Source organism: Esox lucius, chromosome 12, assembly GCF_011004845.1.
Source record: "Esox lucius isolate fEsoLuc1 chromosome 12, fEsoLuc1.pri, whole genome shotgun sequence".
Taxonomy (NCBI): domain Eukaryota; kingdom Metazoa; phylum Chordata; class Actinopteri; order Esociformes; family Esocidae; genus Esox; species Esox lucius.
This window is the reverse complement of record NC_047580.1, coordinates 13806966-13827943: the sequence shown is the minus strand read 5'-3', so window position 1 is coordinate 13827943 and position 20978 is coordinate 13806966. Positions and strand designations below refer to the sequence as shown.

Sequence of the window (20978 nt, the reverse complement as noted above, 5' to 3'; positions counted from 1 at the left end):
CTCTATTAGAGGGACAGTGTTTCTGGCCACGGGCGCGCTTAGGTCACGGATCAAACTTGATCATAACATTTGATTGTCATGAATTTTTGTTTGATAATAATTGGTTCTTTTTACTGTCTGAATGAAAACATTTGCACATCTCCATCAGGACTGTCTGGTGGAGGTGTTGGAGATTGTGGAGCTGGGTATCTCAGGCAGCAAGTCCAAACAAGAACAGGAGGTGAAGCGCAAGGGAGAGAAGGAGCACAACCCTGCCTCCATGAGAGTGAAGGATGCAGCCGAGGCCAGTCTCTCCTGGTGAGAATGTTAAACCTGCACAACCCAGCAGAGCTTTAACCCGGGGGGGGGGGTCGGATCCAATCACAATGTTTGGTTTCCTTGAACTACTTTTGTTGTTGTTGACAGAACGCTTTCCCCAGTTTTGTCAACTTATTAAACTTGAGTTCCATCTAAGTAAATCATTGCAATTTCGGTCTATTGTCTTCATTATCTGTTGCTCTGTACATAAGGATTTACAATATTTTACAGTAGACAAATGACAGCTGATGTTCAGCTGGAAAGATTTCATCAAATCAAAGCTTTATCAAGCCTGAAAGAGCCCCGGAAACATCACATTGTCACAATGCAACTCCTGCACTAGATGACGGGATCCTGTATACTGGCTGTGTGACATGGAACGGGGTGAGCACATGTCCCGTGCTGTCGCTGCAACTTCCACCATTGATAGATTGCCTGAAGTGACCTCGTTTTGCAATTTATCATGGAAGTTGAGTTAATGTGGATTCATTTAATAACAGGGCAAATACATTTTATTCTGTTTTAATAGTGTTGACATATACCATATAACTAAGTGTAAGTACATGATCGGTTTTCACGTTTTTATTTTTATTTTATTAATGATTCCCGAAAGGATTCAGTCATTACCTCAGAATTAATACATGAAACGATAATGGATGAACCATTTTAAAAAGCAAACCACAGAGTTTGTAAAACAGACCTTCATCCAGACTTGATATGATGGGTAACTGGATGCACAGTGGAGCATGCGGCTGTGGTCCCAGAAGCAAGCCGCTGTCTAATGCATCTTCTCCATAAACGTCGTGTTGACACTGCCTCTCGCTCCAAGCGCTGTGACGCCTCGATAAACAAATGTGGGGTTACTGAAACGTGTATTTGGACCGGTTTCTGACTACACACATGAAATTGTAGCAATAAAGCCCTAGTGTGTAACCCTAACCCTTTTTGTTTTGTTTCTATGAGTACATCTGAACTACAGCGTAAAAATGAATAGACTAGAATGTTTTTTTTCTGCTTCAGTAAAAGGGTTGTATGACAGAGTTCGTACCACAGGACTCACCTTTATATTTGTGCGCTGACATTTCTGGTTTGCTGAATGGTGACTGGCCATATACCACACCCTTAGTGCCTTAGTATACCACACCCTTAGTGCCTTAGTATACCACACCCTTAGTGCCTTAGTATACCACACCCTTAGTGCCTTAGTATACCACACCCTTAGTGCCTTAGTATACCACACCCTTAGTGCCTTAGTATACCACACCCGTAGTGCCTTAGTATACCTCACCCGTAGTGCCTTAGTATACCACACCCTTAGTGCCTTAGTATACCACACCCTTAGTGCCTTAGTATACCACACCCGTAGTGCCTTAGTATACCACACCCGTAGTGCCTTAGTATACCACACCCGTAGTGCCTTAGTATACCACACCCTTAGTGCCTTAGTATACCTCACCCTTAGTGCCTTAGTATACCACACCCTTAGTGCCTTAGTATACCTCACCCTTAGTGCCTTAGTATACCTCACCCTTAGTGCCTTAGTATACCACACCCTTAGTGCCTTAGTATACCACACCCTTAGTGCCTTAGTATACCACACCCTTAGTGCCTTAGTATACCACACCCTTAGTGCCTTAGTATACCACACCCTTAGTGCCTTAACTAAACACCTGGGTTGTTGGTTCACACAGGGTGGGACTACTAATACATTTACATTTAATTGTTTTTCTCTGAAAATGTTTTGCTAGTCAGCTGTAATGAACATAACACTGCAGATTTACACAGTCCATTAGCTAATGGAACTTGAATATGTATTGCTCCTGTCTGGGGATCCCTGGTGTTCCTGATGGTGGTTTTGTTGTTGTCCAGTATTATGCAGGTTTTGGGGGCCTTCCCCTCCCCCAGCGGGCCAGCTTCCACCTGCAGCCTGCTGAATGAGGACACTCTGATCCGCTACGCCCGGCTCAGCGCAACAGGGCCCAGCAACTTCCGCTACTTTGTCCTGGACAACTCTGTTATCCTGGCCATGCTAGAGCAGCCGCTGGGCAACGAACAGAGTGAGTGGGGGGGGGGGGGGGGTGGCTATGCGGCTGTGTAATGATTCATGTCATTCCGGATATTTATTGTAGTTTCAGATGTTGTATTCCAGACTAGTTTTTCATTTGGACTAGCTAAAGTGAATAGCTAAATACTTTTGTCTTAGCTGCCGATAGGTTATTGTCTTCATAACTTAGTAAGCATTTCAATGGCAGGTTGCTAGCCAGGCAGCGAGTGTGGTTTCCACTGGTTTTACTTGTATCCTTGGTGTAACAGGTTCTCCTGTGCCCTCAGACCCTAGCCCTTCAGTGACTGTCCTGATCCGCGGCATGACTGGTCGGCACGCTTGGACCATGCAACTTTTTCACCAGCCCAGGGCAGCCCGGGCCAACCAGAGGGTGAGGCCCAGTCGGCCAACCTGGTCTCTGCAGAAACATCCACCACTCACTGCAGGGCTCCAAACAAAAAAATCAATGAAGGAGCCATTGGCTCCTATAGGGGAAAAAAACAGGCGCCAAATAATTTTTTTAAGAGCCACATAACAATGCACTTACTTTTATTCACCTTGTTGTGTGCATGTCTCTCCTCTTCCGACTTATGAACTATATAGTCAGAAAGCTCAAAGCCTATTAAAACAAATTTCGTTTTGTATTAATTGTCTTCATTTTAATACATTTTTTATTAACCACTATCCTGGATTTAATACATAAAATGTTTTATATAGCAGACGAATAAATAATCACAACATAAGGCTACGGCGCATGAACTGGAGATTAATCAACATGAACCGAACCGTAGCCTACTCGCCTCACAGGCCTGAAACATTTTAAATATATCTATTATCTGCAGAAAGCTGTTTCTAAACAGAACTATCCAAAAAATAATAATAATAACTAAATAGCCTAATCCGTAGGAAATGTGCATTTCTCTCTTGCGCGTTCACTAGCCTACAAGATCGCAAGTCAGTAGGCTATCGTCAACCTAATTTTTGCAGCCGACAGAAAACATTTGTATATTAATAAACAATTAAAATGTCTCATTGCAAACCATAGACAATAGCATATAAAAGGCGGAAATTGCAGGCGTGGCTCGAAATGGCTGTTATTTCAAATAGAGCATTCTAATCGGTCGGTCAAGAACATTTTTAGTGTTTGCCATAGTGGAAGGGGGCCAGACTATGTACAAATGAATGACGTTAACAAAACAAATGAAGCGATAGGCTACTGGTTATAAAACATGCACATAGGATGCACATTTTACAATCAAAGGGAGTACATTTGTATTGTCGCCAATGGCGACCTTGGCAGAAATTTCACTCACAAATAAATATATTTGGTTGCAAATGCGACCATTTTAGTCGCAGTTTGGAGCCCTGCACTGTGTGCTAAGGCTGACCACATTTTATCAGTTGTTTGGAAGATGTAACAGTATCCGTTAAAGGTTTGAACACACTTACCCATTCACTTAAATGCCAACATTTAAGAAAGTATACACAAGAAGGTGGGGTCAACTACTTTTTATCACAGCAATGCTGTGGTCAAAAGCAATTGCCTGTTGATCTCGCGGTGTATTTCTTTCAGTTGGTTAAGTGTTGCACTGTTCTTACATGTACAATTACTGCAGGCCTACCGCAAAGTCCGCAGTTCTCCACCTTGGACTGTGGGAGGCTGATTCCCTGCCCTGCGTATTGATTAAAATATGAACTATTATTCCAGCACTGAAGGGATGAAGGGAGGGACAAGGCAGGACCGTGCACGTGTGACTTGGTGAAAGTTCACCACGGTAGCCTTAGTTAACAATTTCTCCCTTAGTTATGTAATGCGGATGTCTCTTCAGATGGGGAATTGTCAGCAATAAAACGGCTCATCTAAATGTGCCACATTCAGCGCCACCGCCGTCCGTCCCTTGTACTGCCCATTGGATGCCAGCAGAAGAAGCATTTACCAAGAGCCAACACCGTCTAAAGCTTTCAAGACCATGATAACTTTTCAACTAGCTTTTCTCTCCTTTTGTCTTTTCTTTTGTCTGTACACTGCAGTCCTTCTTGTAGCTGTAGTTATGGGTATGAGCCTAACTAATCAGAAAACATACTGAAACGCTCCCTTCCCTCCTACTCTCCTACAGCAGATGTTTGTGCCTGAGAGCCGGCCAGCACCCAACAATGATGTGGGGATCCACTACAACATCAAGCAGAGGCCCTTCCCTGAAGACGTGGACAAGATCCCTCTGGTCAAAGCCGATATCAGCATCCCGGACCTAGATGACATTGTCAACAAGGAGGTGAACTTGATGCAACTGCGCCATGAATGAAAACCGTAGTTAGATTACATTTACGGTCATGGGAGCTACCCGTGGTGATGGATCAATGTGTGTAGAGGCGGCTGATTGACTCTTTCAGCTGCCTTAATTTCAGCTCAAATGGAATATCTTGAATGCATGTTTGAGAGAACCTTTTAGGCAGCGTGCAACTAGAGTAAAATGATAGGGTTACCCAGGCTTTATTTCAAGTAATATTATTGGGGTGTGTTGTTGTTGATGTGGAATTGTCTTTTATGAACTGGCAGGATGAGGCCTGTTTGACATCCCCACTGAAGTATAATCACCCACAAGTGATCACCCAGTGCTTCAGGAGACGGGTCAAAGGTTAACCAGATCATTGATTGGAGGACAGGGCTTTCGGGCAAAACATGGAGAAAACGTACACTATGATGGTTCTTTAAGCAGTCTTACCTGGGTTACTTAGGGCTCGTTTATTTCAAAGCCAGATTTTTTTGGCCTTTAAACTGAAGCCTTAAGACTGACAGTGATTTGATCTTGTTTGCCGTGGTTATTTGTGGTGTAGGTACTTAAGAGGATATAAGATTACAGTGGGAACAGCTGCAGGTACACACAGTCATAAATGATCTATTTTGATCATTTTGAAATGTGATTTGTGTGTATGTCTGTAACAGTGTTGGGGTGTATTCCCTTTTAATTCTCTTGAGATCTGACTTCTTAATTGGTTGTTCAGTTGACTTTCTGAATAGAATGAGAAGTGACCCCAATCCTGGTGAGTGTTCTTTGCATACTTACAGTTGCCTGCAATCACACACTTGACTTTGACCCTCCTGTTTTCAGCTGGAGATGCAGCATGATAGGCTACGCAGCATGATGACCAAGCAGATCGAGTTTGAGTGTTCCCTAGAGCGCCACAGCGAGGAGGTCTGGAGTTCAAAGTACTTCCCTGAACCCCGGACCGACTGCAAACCCCCTCCACCTGCCCAGGAGTTTCAGACTGCCCGTCTCTTCCTTTCACACTTCGGCTTCCTGTCTCTGGAGGCACTAAAGGTTGGGATATGTTGTTTTTAGGGATGTGCTTCTTTCCTTTTCAAGACCGTTTGACACATCTAGATATTCTAAATTAAAATGAACTTCTGTTGGCTGCTACCATCCCACCATTAGATTAGATGGGGCATTTTAGGCTATGCTTTTGATTTGTCATGTTTTTGAGCTAGTCTATATCAGTGTGTCCTTAATTACCAACTATATAGTGTGTCAGTGGTTTGCCACTGTATTATATGGAAAATGTAGTTTATTTAATTGTGTGGTTTCTTTGTCTAGTGTGGGTTGGATTTTAAATGGGCCTTAAATCTAAAGCACGGCCTGTTCACATTGTTCTGACGTTGTTCTGATGTTGTGCTGTCATTCTTCAGATGTTGTTCTGACCTGTTTGGACTCTTCCCCCAGGAACCGGGCAACAGTCGCTTACCACCACACCTTATTGGACTGGAGTCCTCCATGCCTGGGTTTTTTGATGACATCGCCTACCTGGACCTGTTACCATGCCGACCTTTTGACACAGTCTTTGTTTTCTATGTGAGGGCAGGACAGAAAACCAGCCATGAGGTGAGGGCTTGTTCATTCCTTTGACAGATGTTTATGCCTACTGTAACGGTGCAGAGAACAAAGAGGCCTGACGTGGAGATGCTGGGAAGCCCTTGGGCATGTATTATAAATCTAAACACAAACTAGGAAAAAAAGGGAAAACAAAAACATGCAAAGAGCAAGCGGTCAACGAGGGTAGCTGGAGCGCAGGCCTCGGAGAGGCCAGTCGGCTCAGTCTGCTTCACCTTCACTCTCTGGAACATAGGGAACAAAAAAGCCACAGTCAGCATTTCCAGACTCTCTCCGACATACCTGTCTGAGAGTCCCTTTTGTTCTTGCTGATGGACTCCAGGTGTGGCTTGTCAGGGCTCCTTGTTTGGGCTGCGTTCAGCAACCCTGCTGTTCTCCTGTGCGGTGCCTTAGGGCGAAGCTCCACTATGGTGCCCCCCATGCCACACTGCATGGGTACTCTGTTTGTATATTGCAATCTCACATATTGATCTACTCAGTTTTGCTTTGTAATTGCTGGATGCTTAATCCGTTATGTGATGCATTGTGGTTGGTTAATCCTTAATCCGTTATGTGATGCATTGTGGTTGGTTAATCCTTAATCCGTTATGTGATGCATTGTGGTTGGTTAATCCTTAATCCGTTATGTGATGCATTGTGGTTGGTTAATCCTTAATCTGTTATGTGATGCATTGTGGTTGGTTAATCCTTAATCCATTGTGTGAATGATGCTTTGTAATTGGTAGATTCTGAAGAATGTGGAGACTTCATCCAGCGTCAAGCCTCAATTCCTGGAGTTTCTTCTGTCCCTAGGCTGGCCCGTGGACGTGGGTCGGCACCCCGGCTGGACCGGACACCTGGATACCAGCTGGTCACTTAACTTCTGCAGCAGTGAAAATGACTCCCAGCAGACAGGTGATACACCAATCCCAGTGGTCAGGTTGATAATCAACATTAAACTGTGGTTATTGGTGCACCACAGAAGGCTAACAGCGTGTGTATTTGGAAAGGGAAAGATCCATCCTGATCCACAATGTCAGCCTGATACACAAACCACTGAAAGTGCTAGCTCGCTGAGCTAAATCCATAGCGTTAGCTTTATGTCCCGGAGTATGTATTGCTCTTGCTATAGATTCAACACAAAGAAGAAACACCTTTGTAAACTGTAGCAAGGATTGTCTCTCCAAAACGTATAATTTACTACTGGTCTGAAGATACACATTTAGTAAATGTGTATCTTCTTTGAGAATTGATCCATGATACAGAGAACAAGATGTATTTGGAAGCAAATTAAAGTGCGTATTTACCTTAGACCACTGGCATTCCTGATAGTTTGTAAACACTCCTTCACCCATCCTCACGGCTGGGGAGAGGTGGGGATATACCACACCATCAAGGATAGAGGATTTGGATTGGAGCTATAGGATATAGCAAGGATTGCCAACCTAATGGTTGAATGGGAAATGGAGGACCCTGGAGGACAAAGGTTGGGAATCCCTGAAATATTGGAGTAACTGAAATGTACATCCTTATTTTTTTTAAACCTAATTCTGTGTGTGTCAGTCGAGGGTATGATTCATAAAGCCATGGTGATGAAACCAAAGAAATGTATCCATTTGTTTACCTATTTTCTAATTGTACATCTCAGACAATCTTAATGTTTTTAATTTCCTCATAGAAGAGGCAGTTCCACCAGAGGACACTGGTGGTTCTCTATTCAACGGGGAGAAGAAGGTTCTGTATTACGCTGACGCTTTGACCGAGATCGCCTTTGTTGTTCCATCGCTTACGGACTGCTCAGGTCAGCCTTTCTATTAATATCTGGAAATATCTTGTCTTAAATGGACATTAACCTCAAAATGAGTTTTTTTCAGAGCTTGAACGCAATCGAATGGAATCTTTTGCATTAATTTCTGATTGTGGCATATGTCTGGAGCTGCAGAATAGATATGGCCTGGGACAGGGTCTTATTTTAACGGAAGATCTTGTGAATGAGATGTTTTATAAGTGTCTCTTCATTTCAGTCCATGCCTGTGTGTCTGACCGCAGTTTTTGTGTTTACAGAGGATTCCTCGGTGCAAAGTGATTCTACAGTTGAGGGGGATACACACACAGACCTGCCTAGTATACAAAAGCAAGCAAATCAACCAAATCTAACCCTGGAGCTCTTCCCCAACAACTCTGACAACCTAGCAGCTTCTCAACGGGTAATTTGCACCAATCCTACAAGTAATATAATAATATTAATGGACAGTTTTATCATCAATTTTATGCATTGATGGTCCGGGTAATTGAACCAAAGATCCTGGCTTTACAATTACCACACTCTACTAACTGCCAGTTTTGTTTCCATTCCTGTTTTCATCCATAGTTGTAAGGCTTACATATAATTAACTTAGATTTGAACTGTTACGATTTTGTATTTGGTTTGAATTTAATTAACATTTAAACCAAGGCATGCATAAAACTGTTTTGTTTATACAGTAATCAACATCCCAAACGTCAGGAAATGTATTCATTGAGCTAGGATGACGATAGCTTAGCTACTCATTGTTAATAGTTGCTAACTTGTTAATATGCTTTGTTTATTCGTAATCTTCCACTCCTGTTTGAAAGTGTACCCTGCATTGTCCATTAGTCACCGGTCAGATGGCCAGCACGCTAGCTACTGATCAGCATTAAGCAAGGTCATGGCTCTTTGGTAGTGGGTCCTAAGCTATATGCAATTCACAGTTGTTTATACAGTGGGGAGAACAAGTATTTGATACACTACTGATTTTGCAGGTTTCCCTACTTACAAAGCATGTAGAGGTCTGTAATTTTTATCATAGGTACACTTCAACTGTGAGAGACGGTTGTATGATTTTTAAATAATTAATTTGCATTTTATTGCATGACATAAGTATTTGATCACCTACCAACCAGTAAAAATTCCGGCTTTCACAGACCTGTTAGTTTTTCTTTAAGAAGCCCTCCTGTTCTCCACTCATTACCTGTATTAACTGCACCTGTTTGAACTCGTTACCTGTATAAAGGACACCTGTCCACACACTCAATCAAACAGACTTCAAGATGACGGTCAATCTCACTCGGTCTGGGGCTCCATGCAAGATCTCACCTCGTGGGGCATCAATGATCATGAGGAAGGTGAGGGATCAGCCCAGAACTACATGGCAGGACCTGGTCAATGACCTGAAGAGAGCTGGGACCACAGTCTCAAAGAAAACCATTAGTAACACACTACGACGTCATGGATTAAAATCCTGCAGCGCACGCAAGGTCCCCCTGCTCAAGCCAGCGCATGTCCAGGCCCGTCTGAAGTTTACCAATGACCATCTAGATGATCCAGAGGAGGAATGGGAGAAGGTCATGTGGTCTGATGAGACAAAAATAGAGCTTTTTGGTCTAAACTCCACTCGCCGTGTTTGGAGGAAGAAGAAAGATGAGTACAACCCCAAGAACACCATCCCAACTGTGAAACGTGGAGGTGGAAACATCATTCTTTGGGGATGCTTTTCTGCAAAGGGGACAGAATGACTGCACCGTATTGAGGGGAGGATGGATGGGGCCATGTATCGCGAGATCTTGGCCATCAACTGCCTTCCCTCAGTAAGAGCATTGAAGATGGGTCGTGGCTGGGTCTTCCAGCATGACAACGACTCAACACACAGCCAGGGCAACTAAGGAGCATTTCAAGAAGCATTTCAAGGTCCTAGAGTGGCCTAGACAGTCTCCAGACCCGAACCCAATAGAAAATCTTTGGAGGGAGCTAAAAGTCTGTATTGCCCAACGACAGCCCCGAAACCTGAAGGATCTGGAGAAGGTCTGTATGGAGGAGTGGGCCAAAATCCCTGCTGCAGTGTGTGTAAACCTGGTCAAGAACTACAAGAAACATATGATCTCTGTAATCGCAAACAAAGGTTTCTGTACCAAATATTAAGTTCTGCTTTCTGATGTATCAAATACTAATGTCATGCAATAAAATGCAAATTAATTACTTAAAAATCATACAATGTGATTTTCTGGATCTTTTTAGATTCCTTCTCTCACAGTTGAAGTGTACCTATGATAAAAATTACAGACGTCTACATGCTTTGTTAGTGGGAAAACCTGCAAAATCGGCAGGTTCCTGTTCTCCCCACTGTATTTCCCACGCATAACAATAATTAATAAAACTAAATTTGTAAGGGAGAAGTGTTGTTGTATTTGTTTCACAATCTTAACTTCTTCCTGGTGGTACAGATCCTGTTTTATTATTTTCTGACCCCCAGGCTTCCTATTCAATTCTCACTTTAAAAGGCGATAATTCTTCTGAATGGCAACAAGCCATGCAAAACTAATTGGCCTGTTACTTTAGTGGTTAGAACCATTCACCTCGGACAACTAGGAAGTTGGGTTCTGTTATAGATATAATGTTATCGTATCAGTTTTACCATTTAACAACAAGCAAAAAAACTTTGCATGAACAAAATCAACTTTGTCTTATGATAATTTGCTGTTAGACAAGTAGTGAGGGTGCAGAAATATACATGCTATTTTGAATTGCTGCTTTGCAATGCGGACAAAACAAAGAGGAACAGCAACATTTATATAAAATAGCCCTGTAAATGTGGTCTGAATATTAGTGGCATGTCATTGCACAGAGTAGACGCACTGGATTGCTGTCGATGAAAAAAAAAATCTTAAGACCAAATATATAATTGACTAAAACATGATTTCAATTGTAGCACATCACCATGGGTACGCATTGGATTTCATTAATGCTGTTCTGGGACTTCCAAGTATTACAATAGAATATGGTTCACATATTAGAATTTCTGTTTATTGCATTGTTTTGAGGAATAAATGAAACATCGGGTATCTGGACATGCCTGCACCTGTATATTGACATCTCTTACTGGTCGTTTTCTGTCTGGCAGAATTCTATGGTGAAGACCAAGAGGTCCTCCACAGGAAAGACTGCTCCTCCGCTAGGGCCTGAAACCAAGGTGCTGGTGGTTTGGGTGGAGCGCTACGATGACATCGGTAAAAAAAAAAACTCTTCCCCTAATAGCTTTGCTTCCTCTAATACAGTTTCGTAGTACGTCATAGTTGCCCTATGTTGTTTCTGAAGTCAATTGTACTGTTTAAATAAAGTTCTGTAAAGTTTCTTTACCAGCATAAAATGAGGACAATGTGACATTTGAAATAAATGTGTACTTTACAAAGAAAAATTCAAGAAGATTTGTTGGGACCAAAAACAAAACCCCACTCTGTTGAAACTGTTTGTGTTTCTTTTCAAATTGCCCTGTTTATTTTTTTCTCTCTAGACAACTTTCCCCTGTCTGATCTCTTGGCGGAAACCAGTACAGGTTTGGAGGCAAACCCTAACAACAGCACTTCCTGCAGGTAGGCTACAACGGGCCACACCCAACCGTCCTTTAAAGCTCAGCGTTGTGGTGTAATCAGTTGCATGTTATCTCTTTGTTATTTTTCAGGTAATCTTATCCAAACAATATTAGCAACATTATATTTACTTTTGTTTCTAGGAAACCATACATGAAATAAATCATGTTAATGATTTGTCCTTTGCACATCTCAGTTCTGCATTTTACACTTGTAATTTAGCTGACGCTCTTATTCAGATTGACTCACGCTGAATAAGTTGCGGATTTGATTTAGACACCTTCTGGTTAATTCTCTAACAGCTAATGTCTGCTGAAACCAGTTCTTTGGTTGGGGGCTATGTTACTAAAACTGTTTAATAAATTCAGATTATTTCCAGTGATGCATGACTTCCTGAAATATCTGATGATGTTTTTGTAAAATGCTGTGTAAAATGTGTCTCAAATGGAATCACTTCTACTTCATTTCTCCTGGTGGTTCTTCAGATCTGGTCTCCTGGAGAAGGAGATGCCCCTGATCTTCATCCACCCCCTGAGGACGGGTTTGTTTCGGGTTAGGCTCCACGGGGCCATGGGCAAGTTCAGCATGGTCATCCCCCTGGTAGATGGCATGGTGGTCAGCCGCAGAGCACTAGGTGACCACAAGCTTTCTTTATCTAATCTCCTCACACTCTCATGTCTGTAGATTAAGTTCTTCTATCTACCTCAATGTCTACATCTAGATTACCTCTAGAAGTTCCATTTCATCTCCTCTGTTATTTCTGACTTAACATTAAAGGGAAAATGCCCCACTGGACACTCTTTGGGGGTGTATTTTTGTATTTATTTTGACGCCCCCCGACATGATGAATGAGTGGAGAGTTTTAGGCCGTTGTGCCCCACAGCAGTATTGTATTTAAATTAGCCCCAGGAACGTTCATTTACCTCATTGTAGTCATGTTTTGTTCTAATTATTGTGGCCTTTGTGTTTAGCAGATTGCTGGATCACACTAGTGATCATGGTCTGTGAAATACAGAATTGTTCGTACTTGCGTCGCGTAAGGAAATTCCCACTTTTGATGGCACATGTTATGTTAATACCATATTAACAGGCAATTTATAGGTAAATAAATAGAGCAGTGGTAAAATTTCCCTTTTAATTCCACTCCCTCTGTTTCTATCTCTAAGTTCCATTTTCCCTGTCTGTCTCAACCTGTAGATACATTTCCACTGACTGTATCTGTCCCTACCGCCAAAAGAAATTCCATTGTCACCATCTTTACCTCTATATTCAGTTGCATGTATTCCATTTGTTTATACCTGTTCATTAAATTCCAATATCTCCTTCTGTTTCTACCGCTAGATTAAATTCCAATGCCCTCTTTCTCTACCCTAGATAGAGAGCTATTTTGTATTTTTCCAACTAGTGGTGTATCTGGGCAAGATACGCTTACGTCCTCAACCCAGCTGGTTTACCACAGTTCTGCTTTAAGTGGTATAATTGGTTTTGTTTAGCTTTTTTGCACCCATTGCCTAATTAATGAAGGTCACGGACCATTTGTCTCCTTTGTAAGTTCTTTCCCTTGGATGGATGACAAAATAATTTTGTGTGTTACTTTATTCTCGTTCCTAACTGAAAAAGAAAGCCATGAAAGGCCACAATACAGTTCCTTAAGACATGTATATATTTTTTAATGAGACTCCATAAGGAGGCCCAGTAATTTTGACACCAATCATTTTGAAAAAATATATAACGTTTTGTCTGCGCAGTTGTATTTGTATGTAATCGTTCTGTGTTCGCAGCTACCCTTCTGCACACCGCTGTTGTAAAGAGCGGTTATTCAAGTGTTTGTGGCCTTTCTGACAGCTTGAATGAGTCCGAGCATTCTCCACTGAATGACATCTCACTGATAAGAACTGCCACTCCCTGGTTGTTTTCTGTTTATCGCAACATTCTTGATAAACTCTAGACACTGATGTGTGAAAATCACAAGTCGGCAGTTTCTGAGATCCTAAAACCACCATGTTGACACCAAGACATACCACAGTCGCTTTGAGGATGTTGGTTCCCCACTTTAATGTTCGTTTGAATAACAACTCCACCTCTACATGTTTTATACATTGAGTTACTGCCACATGATTCACTGGCTATTTGCATTAACAAGCAGGCGTACCTAATTCAGTTGTCGGTGAGTGTAGTTTCATCATTAAATGCTATCGTTTTTTTTCCATATCTTTAGGGATGCGACTAACAACTATTTATAATCGGTTAATCTGTCGATTGTTACATTGATTAATCCAGAATTAAATGCATGTGTTTTATTTAAAATGAAAGTTTTCAGGGTTTTTCTTGTTCTTTTACAATGCTTTCATTAAAACAACTGTAGGGAGTAGATATAAAACAAATAAGAACATGTGTGAAAACTAAAGGATTATAACAACATCATTTTGGAAAAGCATTCCAGAGTATCATGAGGTGTATCATGATACTGTAAATGTTAATGGAATTGTAATACATTTAAATGCCTCAACGTTTCTGTTGTGGTGGAATATACAGGTGCATCTCAGAATGTTTATATTGTGGATTCTTTTAAAATGTTCTGTAATTCTAATCAAAAAGTGAAACCTTCCTATATTCTAGATTCATTACACAAAAGTGAAACATTTCAAGCCTTTTTTTATTTCAGTATTAATGATTACGGCTTACAGCTCATTGAAATAAAAAATCCAGTATCACAAAATTTATAATACAGACATGTCGACCTCAAATCAGCTAATTGACTCAAAACCTGCAAAGGTTTCCTAAGTACGTTCATTTATGCACTCAATACTTGGTTGGTTCTCCTTTTGCACAAATTACTGCATCAATGCTGTGTGGCATGGAGGCAATCCGCCTGTGGCACTGCTGAGGTGTTATGGAAGCCCAGGTTGCTTCAGCTCATCTGTGTTTTTGGGTCTGGTGTATCTAATTTTCTTCTTGGCAATACCCCATGGATTCACTATGGGGTTCAGGTCAGGCAAGTTGGCTGACCAATCAAGCACAGCAATACCATGGACAGCAAACCAGTTAACAATCATTTTGGCACTGAGGGCAGTGCCAAGTCCTGCTGGAAAAATAAATCTGCATCTCCATAAAGCTTGTCAGCAGATGGTAGCATGAAGTGCTGTAAAATCTCCTGTTAGACCAATGCATTGACTCTGGACTTGATAAAACGCAGTGGACCAACACCAGCAGATGACATGGCACCCCAAATCATCACTGACTGTGGAAACTTCACACTCGACTTCAAACAACTTGGATTCTGTGCCTCTCCACTCTTTGTGATTTCCAAATGAAATGCAAAATTTACTCCAGCCTCAGTCCGCTCCTTGTGAAGCTCCCCCAAGTTCTTGAATTGGCTTTGCTTGACAATCCTCTCAAGGCCGCGGTCATCCCTGTTGCTTGTGCATCTTTTCCTACCAGAATTTTCCCTTCCAGTCAACTTTCCAAGAATATGCTTTAATACAGCACTCTGCGAACAGCCAGCACTTTCAGCAATGACATTCTATGGCTTACCGTCCTCATGGAGGGTGTCAATGAGTGTCTTCTGGACAACTGTCAAGTCAGCAGTCTTCCACATGATTGTGGTTGTGTGTACTGAAGGCTCAGGGAGTTAATTAACTGAATAAAGCTCTTCTCAGGTTGACATTTCAACCTGAGATGTTAATGTTTGTAAAAAAAAAAATATTCTAATATATTGAGATACTGGATGTTTGATTTCCATAAGCTAAAATTCAAATCATGACGGGAATTATGGAGAAATTCGAAAAATGTGCTGAGCACTATTCATATTCTGTCATCACAGCTACAACATGTTTTCTATCTAAATGCTCATGCATTACAGTCATGCTCCCATGCCATGAGAGTTCTGCGTTGCTAATTTGTTCTGCGTTTGCTTTAAACTTCTTTGGTTGAGTTCTTAAATGTAAAGTGGTCCCATACAGTACTTTGAGGTTTTTGGTGGAAAGTGACTAATCCATAATGACATCCGTTACCAACAATCTTTATTATCCAGCCCTACTCATCTTTATCGTTGGAGGTGATTGTATGTTATGCTGACTTATCCCCCCCCCCCCCCCCACTCCTTAACTGATATTTGATTCATGTATTTTCATCAAATTATTTATATACTAAATGAATGTAATTCAACGGAACACTGACAGGTCTGGGCCAGTTAGTGGTTTCGTCATTGTGTCCTGGGTTGTTAAAAACCACTTGTGATTAGGACCAGTCCCATTTCTTTTTTTTGTCTCATTATGTCACTCTTTGCTTGGTATTTTCTACCAGGATTTCTGGTGCGCCAAACGGTGATCAACGTATGCCGGCGGAAGCGGCTGGAGAGCGAGACGTACAGCCCACCGCATGTTCGACGTAAACAGAAGATAGCTGACATTGTTCACCGCTACCGCAACAAACAGCTGGAACCTGAGTTCTACACCTCGCTCTTCCGAGAGGTGGGAGAGGGGAGGCCTATTCACCTTTGACCCCGCCTCCTTTAAAAACACTGACACACACAGACTGCAGCCTGTCTCTGTCCTAAACACACACACACACACACACAGCCCCAGATGCTCTATATTTATACGGTTCTATTTTGTTATTTATATCAAACACATTGCTGCCATTAACGTTGAGAGCAATGTGTTTAGAGTTACTTTGGTAGTGCCCACATGGTAGCCAAGCCACTAATCCCCTGTTTATCTCTGTCATGCAACAGTCAATGTACGTTCAGTTACTGCACATCCCTACTAGTGTTTGCCTTGTGGCAACAGTTTTTGACGCAATAGAACAGTCTAGTTGGCCGGTTTTTCTGTTGTTGTTGTTGTTGTTGTTGTTTTTACATTGTGATGGAAATTGACTGACTTAATTGGCCTTTACATCTTTCATATTTGAGTTTGTGGTTTGATGTACTTTAAACGTACGCCCCAAACTAATTATATAGGTTTACGTGATCATATTGACACAGCTAGGCAGAAGATGAGAATTTGGAATTTAAAGGCAAACATGTAGGCTGATACCGTGCTGGAGCTACAGTTGGATCAATCAACTTTACATGATGGATCCATACATGACCTTGAAAGTGTTTAGTCATTACAAACTATTAACTGATTAATGATGTGTTTAGGGATTTTATGTGCTTTACTGGATGGAGACCGTTAAGAAAGTTGGAGTGTTTTGCTGTAAATGAAGTGGCCTAGATTCAAACCCATGCTCCAGTGTTACATGTGCCCAGGAGGCAGCAGCTTCCACCACTGGAATGCCACTACGCCACAAACTGAATTAAGGGTTTAATGGATGCCATGCCTCTTCACACAAAAAGTATACAGAGTTTTGTCTCTTGACCCTTTAAAGACATGATGATGATGATGATGGTGAAGATGCAGGGAATCCTACAGTAAATACTATGTATGGCCTTAGCAAATAACAGGCAGTTTTAAAATATTTGTATTCTTACAAAAACATGTATATTTCACTACCTTTAAAAAAGAAAAAAATGCTGAAAATTGCATATTCAGTCTATAGAACGCAAACTACCCGAAGATTAATTGAAATCAGTAAATGCATTTAAATGGTTGCTTCTCCCCTGTATCCTACCGTAATTCTGAGGTTTTCATAGAACCTTAAGGTGTGTTGGTGAACTATCCCTTTAATGTTGGTCGGCTGCAGAGATATCACACACATTGTTCTTACAATGAAATGGTTAACTTGACCAGTATAATTCTTTCCAGCTCTGGACCATTTTTGACATGGTTCGTAATGCACTATTTTACTATGAGAACCATGTTGATGTGAACTTTCCATCTGCAATGTTTCTTCATCCCATGCAAAGGGATATCTCTACTGTATGCAGCGTCAGTGAGATCAGAGACAGTCTATCTTGGAAAGGGAACACGGTACATACCGTTCCTCTCTGCTGATGGTACGTCCCACTAGGTACAGACATTTCAACCATTTGTTGTCCCCCAGGGAGGGGTTATTTTTCGGTCTCATCACACACAATATCTTTAGATACCACTAGTTTCAGTTTTGAGAACTTGGGTCGATAATGCGTCTTGCCATAGAGGTCTGTCTTTTTTAAAAGTACACCACCGTATTGCCAATCACATTTTGCAAAGTCACTCCTAACCCCATTGGATTCAATACATGAATCCCTGTCTAGTCCAGGAACAAAGGCTCAATCCCAAACAATCATGTTCCCCTTGGCCCTTCATTTTGGTGTGCACGTTCCCCTTCTCGATTTGCACAAGTGTGCCTGAAGCTGAGCGGGTAAAACTTAGACCCCCACCCCCCAGTGGCTCCAGCTAGTCTGAAATGTAGTCTGGATGTAGCCTTCATGAGCAAAGCTTCATCAAAATAGGAACCACATTACTCTAAAACTTTGGAAATGTTTCAGATTAGTACCTGAAACACAGCAATAGAGGGCCTACAGTATTTATGATGGATGACAAGTTTACGGTGACCTTATTTGGATTTACATTTGGTTGACAATATCACCTTGTCATTTATATGATTTAGGTTTGATTGAAAGAAATGAAATTCACTTATGTTGATGCCATTTAATTCAGTGCCATCGCATCATATTTGTTAAATATAAACAACATTGGTACTGCCTGTTTTTGTGGAGTGAAATGGTTCTTTAAAATTCTGAAGTACACTTTTTGCCAATGTGTATTACTCTTCTTTAAATGCACCTCTTTGGATGCTGAGAAAATGTTATTTTTGAATGTGTGAATTATCTCTAGACTATTTTTGCATCCCATAAAAACAAAGGGTATGTGAAAATGCACTTTGTTTGGATGGTAATGTTTACTGATAAAATAGGAAAAGTAGTTACATATTATTTGGAATTATGAGAAAATTAAAAATCCAGGTATACAATCTTAATTTTTTGCATATTGCAGTTGGTTTACCGATTTGTGTTTACTTAAAGTTCTTAAAACCCCTGAAGCAAAAACCCTTTACTTACTGTCTGAAATATTTTATTTATGGCAATGGTTAAAAAAGGGGAAATCCCTTCCAACATATTTCTAAAACTTTTCTCATGGGATGTCTTAATGCACTGAGCAAATCTAATTATTGTTCTTTTGTATATTTATTTTGGTTTTACACAGGTCTGCAGTTTAGAAATATCATGTGAAATGTGAATGACAAAAGGACGTAGGGCTGGTTATGTGGACACAGGTAAAGTCTAGTCCTTCATAGTCCTTTGAGCATAGATTTTAGTCCAGGACTACACTTAATCTGTGTATGCAAAAATTGCCCATTAGTCTGACTTTTTGTTCCATCTTTAATTGAATACATAATGGGTTACTTTTATGCTTTTATGATTTTATGTGCTTTTGAACGAAAAAATATTTGGTATAGTACATATGAAATAAATAGTTAAAGCATTTGCTTAATCAATATTGCATCTTATCCTAAATTACTTCTGTTTGGTAATAATGACTTTTGATGTATAGAAAGAAAGACTGGTATGTAAATATAAGAAAGTGTGCATTATGTCAGTGGTCTGTTGCGTTACTAATTTAAAAAAGCAAAGAAAATGTATGTATGCAATGGTCTGGGAAAATCACATTGGATAATGAATGTAACCTGAATTGATTCAAACTTTTAATAGTCATTCAATTTCTTTTAATTCCCAAACTTTGTTGTTTTGGAAGAATAAAGTAAAATAAAATCACACTAACGTTTAATCACTGGGTTGTTAGTCATTTGGTAGTTTTTAATACGATGTTGTCTACTGTGCTACAAATGAATCCACTAGAGGTCATCATACTCACATTTCTAAACTGAACAATTCTGCTTATGGTGTTCAACTACAGCACTTCTATCCATTGGTAGTACAGAACTGTTGTCCTTGATAGTCCTTCACATAATGCAATGGTACCTTACCCTTAAAACCGTTGATGTAATGACGAGCATGTAGATAAGCTGTTTTGAGACAGTTTGTTGTGAAATTCATAGGTTGGGCAAATGCACAATTTCATCAGCTGCTGGGTGGCTGGTTTTAGATACCACAGGTCAAATGTGATCTGCAAATTTAAAGTTGTTGTTTGGAAGTACTGCCAAATTCTCTAAAAACTGCAAAATCAACATTAAACTCTCTGCCAGCAGCTGTGGTGAATATTCCTACAGTCTGCTTGCCGATTGCAGGAATATTCAAGCCATCTGTGGGATTTTTTGTGTGTGACGCAACTGCATATTATTATTATTATTATTATTTATTTTTTATTGTCCCGAGCACAAGGTGCTCCAGTTGCAGTTTAAGTCCATTTAGAAAAAGCCTATCCGCAAACACCAAGAGAACGATGCGCAATGCGTATGATTGGTCTGTTTCATCAGCTTGTCGATATGCCACACTGGTCGAAGATCATCTTGGCAAAGAACCACTCACTGACCAGGATGGAAACAAATTGGTTCACAACATTTCTGGTAATGGGATTAACACTTTAAAGCTGCATTCTGGGATTTTTGGTCATTTCTCGTAAAAGTAGTGCTGTTAACGCAAAAGAGGTCCCAAAAATGTTGTACTACTTCGTGTAGAGGGGGTGGACAAAATAATGGAAATATAATCATATTAAGGGCCTAATAAGGGGTATAGCCAATCTTTGCATTCAGAACAGCTCCAGTCCTTTGAATGCTGTCATACAAGTCCTGAACTGTGTGCAGTGGGATATTGCACCATACTAGAAGGAAATGATCCAGTTCATTGAGGGATGAAGGTGGTGGGAATCTACTTTGCACTCCAGAACTTCCCACAAAGGTTCAATGGTGACTGAGGAGGCCGTGAGAGGCATTTCATATAATTCTGGTGACTATAAAACCACTCTTGAATTATTTTAGCAGTGTTTATGAGGGCATTATAATCCTGGAATACTGGAACATTATGAGGAAACTGTTTGCACCTGCTGCTCCTGGTCCTGCAAAAGGGCCTCATATTCCTTGGCTGTTATATGACAATGCAGAGCAATCATCTGACCCAATGATTCCTGCAAATATGACCGCCCATAATGTCACAGATCCCCAGCCATGTTTAACAGTTGTCCAGATACAGGTAATATGGTGAAAGATGACTCACCCGGCCATATTACAATTTTCCATTACTCAGGGGTCCAGGTTTTGTGCTTTTTACATTGAGTTATACATCTTTGTGAGCCTGGATACAAGAGGTTTCTGAATTGCCATAAATTCCAGCTTTGTGGCGCTCACAATGTACAGTTTTTGTTGAGACCGTGTCAGAGGTACTAATTCAATTCTGTGGTGATTTTCGTGTGTGTGCTTTTGGGGCATTGAACAACTATTCTGTTAAGTGTCCGTCAACCCATCGGTCAACTTCATCTTACGATCACACGCTGACGCAGTTTTGT

General features: G+C 40.9%; 1 protein-coding gene across 6 annotated transcripts in view; it reads left to right on the top strand.

The window, feature by feature from the left end:
• LOC105013918 (ral GTPase-activating protein subunit beta) overlaps positions 1 to 19293 on the top strand; it is a 33953-nt gene extending 14660 nt beyond the window's left edge. For 3 of the 6 annotated variants that reach the window (XM_010875790.5, XM_013136496.4, XM_010875789.5), the window contains exons 17-29: positions 149 to 297; positions 2167 to 2354; positions 2629 to 2732; positions 4459 to 4614; positions 5452 to 5661; positions 6061 to 6219; positions 6954 to 7122; positions 7886 to 8008; positions 8272 to 8414; positions 11127 to 11232; positions 11517 to 11595; positions 12078 to 12226; positions 15898 to 19293. In XM_010875790.5, coding sequence (XP_010874092.3) covers positions 149 to 297; positions 2167 to 2354; positions 2629 to 2732; positions 4459 to 4614; positions 5452 to 5661; positions 6061 to 6219; positions 6954 to 7122; positions 7886 to 8008; positions 8272 to 8414; positions 11127 to 11232; positions 11517 to 11595; positions 12078 to 12226; positions 15898 to 16094 — 1932 coding nt within the window. In that variant the 3' untranslated portion in view covers positions 16095 to 19293. Of the gene's footprint in view, positions 1 to 148; positions 298 to 2166; positions 2355 to 2628; positions 2733 to 4458; positions 4615 to 5451; positions 5662 to 6060; positions 6220 to 6953; positions 7123 to 7885; positions 8009 to 8271; positions 8415 to 11126; positions 11233 to 11516; positions 11596 to 12077; positions 12227 to 15897 lie in introns of those variants that run through there. The other 3 variants (XM_020051934.3, XM_010875791.5, XM_020051935.3) reach the window with 2 other exon arrangements.
• The last annotated feature ends 1685 nt before the right edge of the window (positions 19294 to 20978 follow it).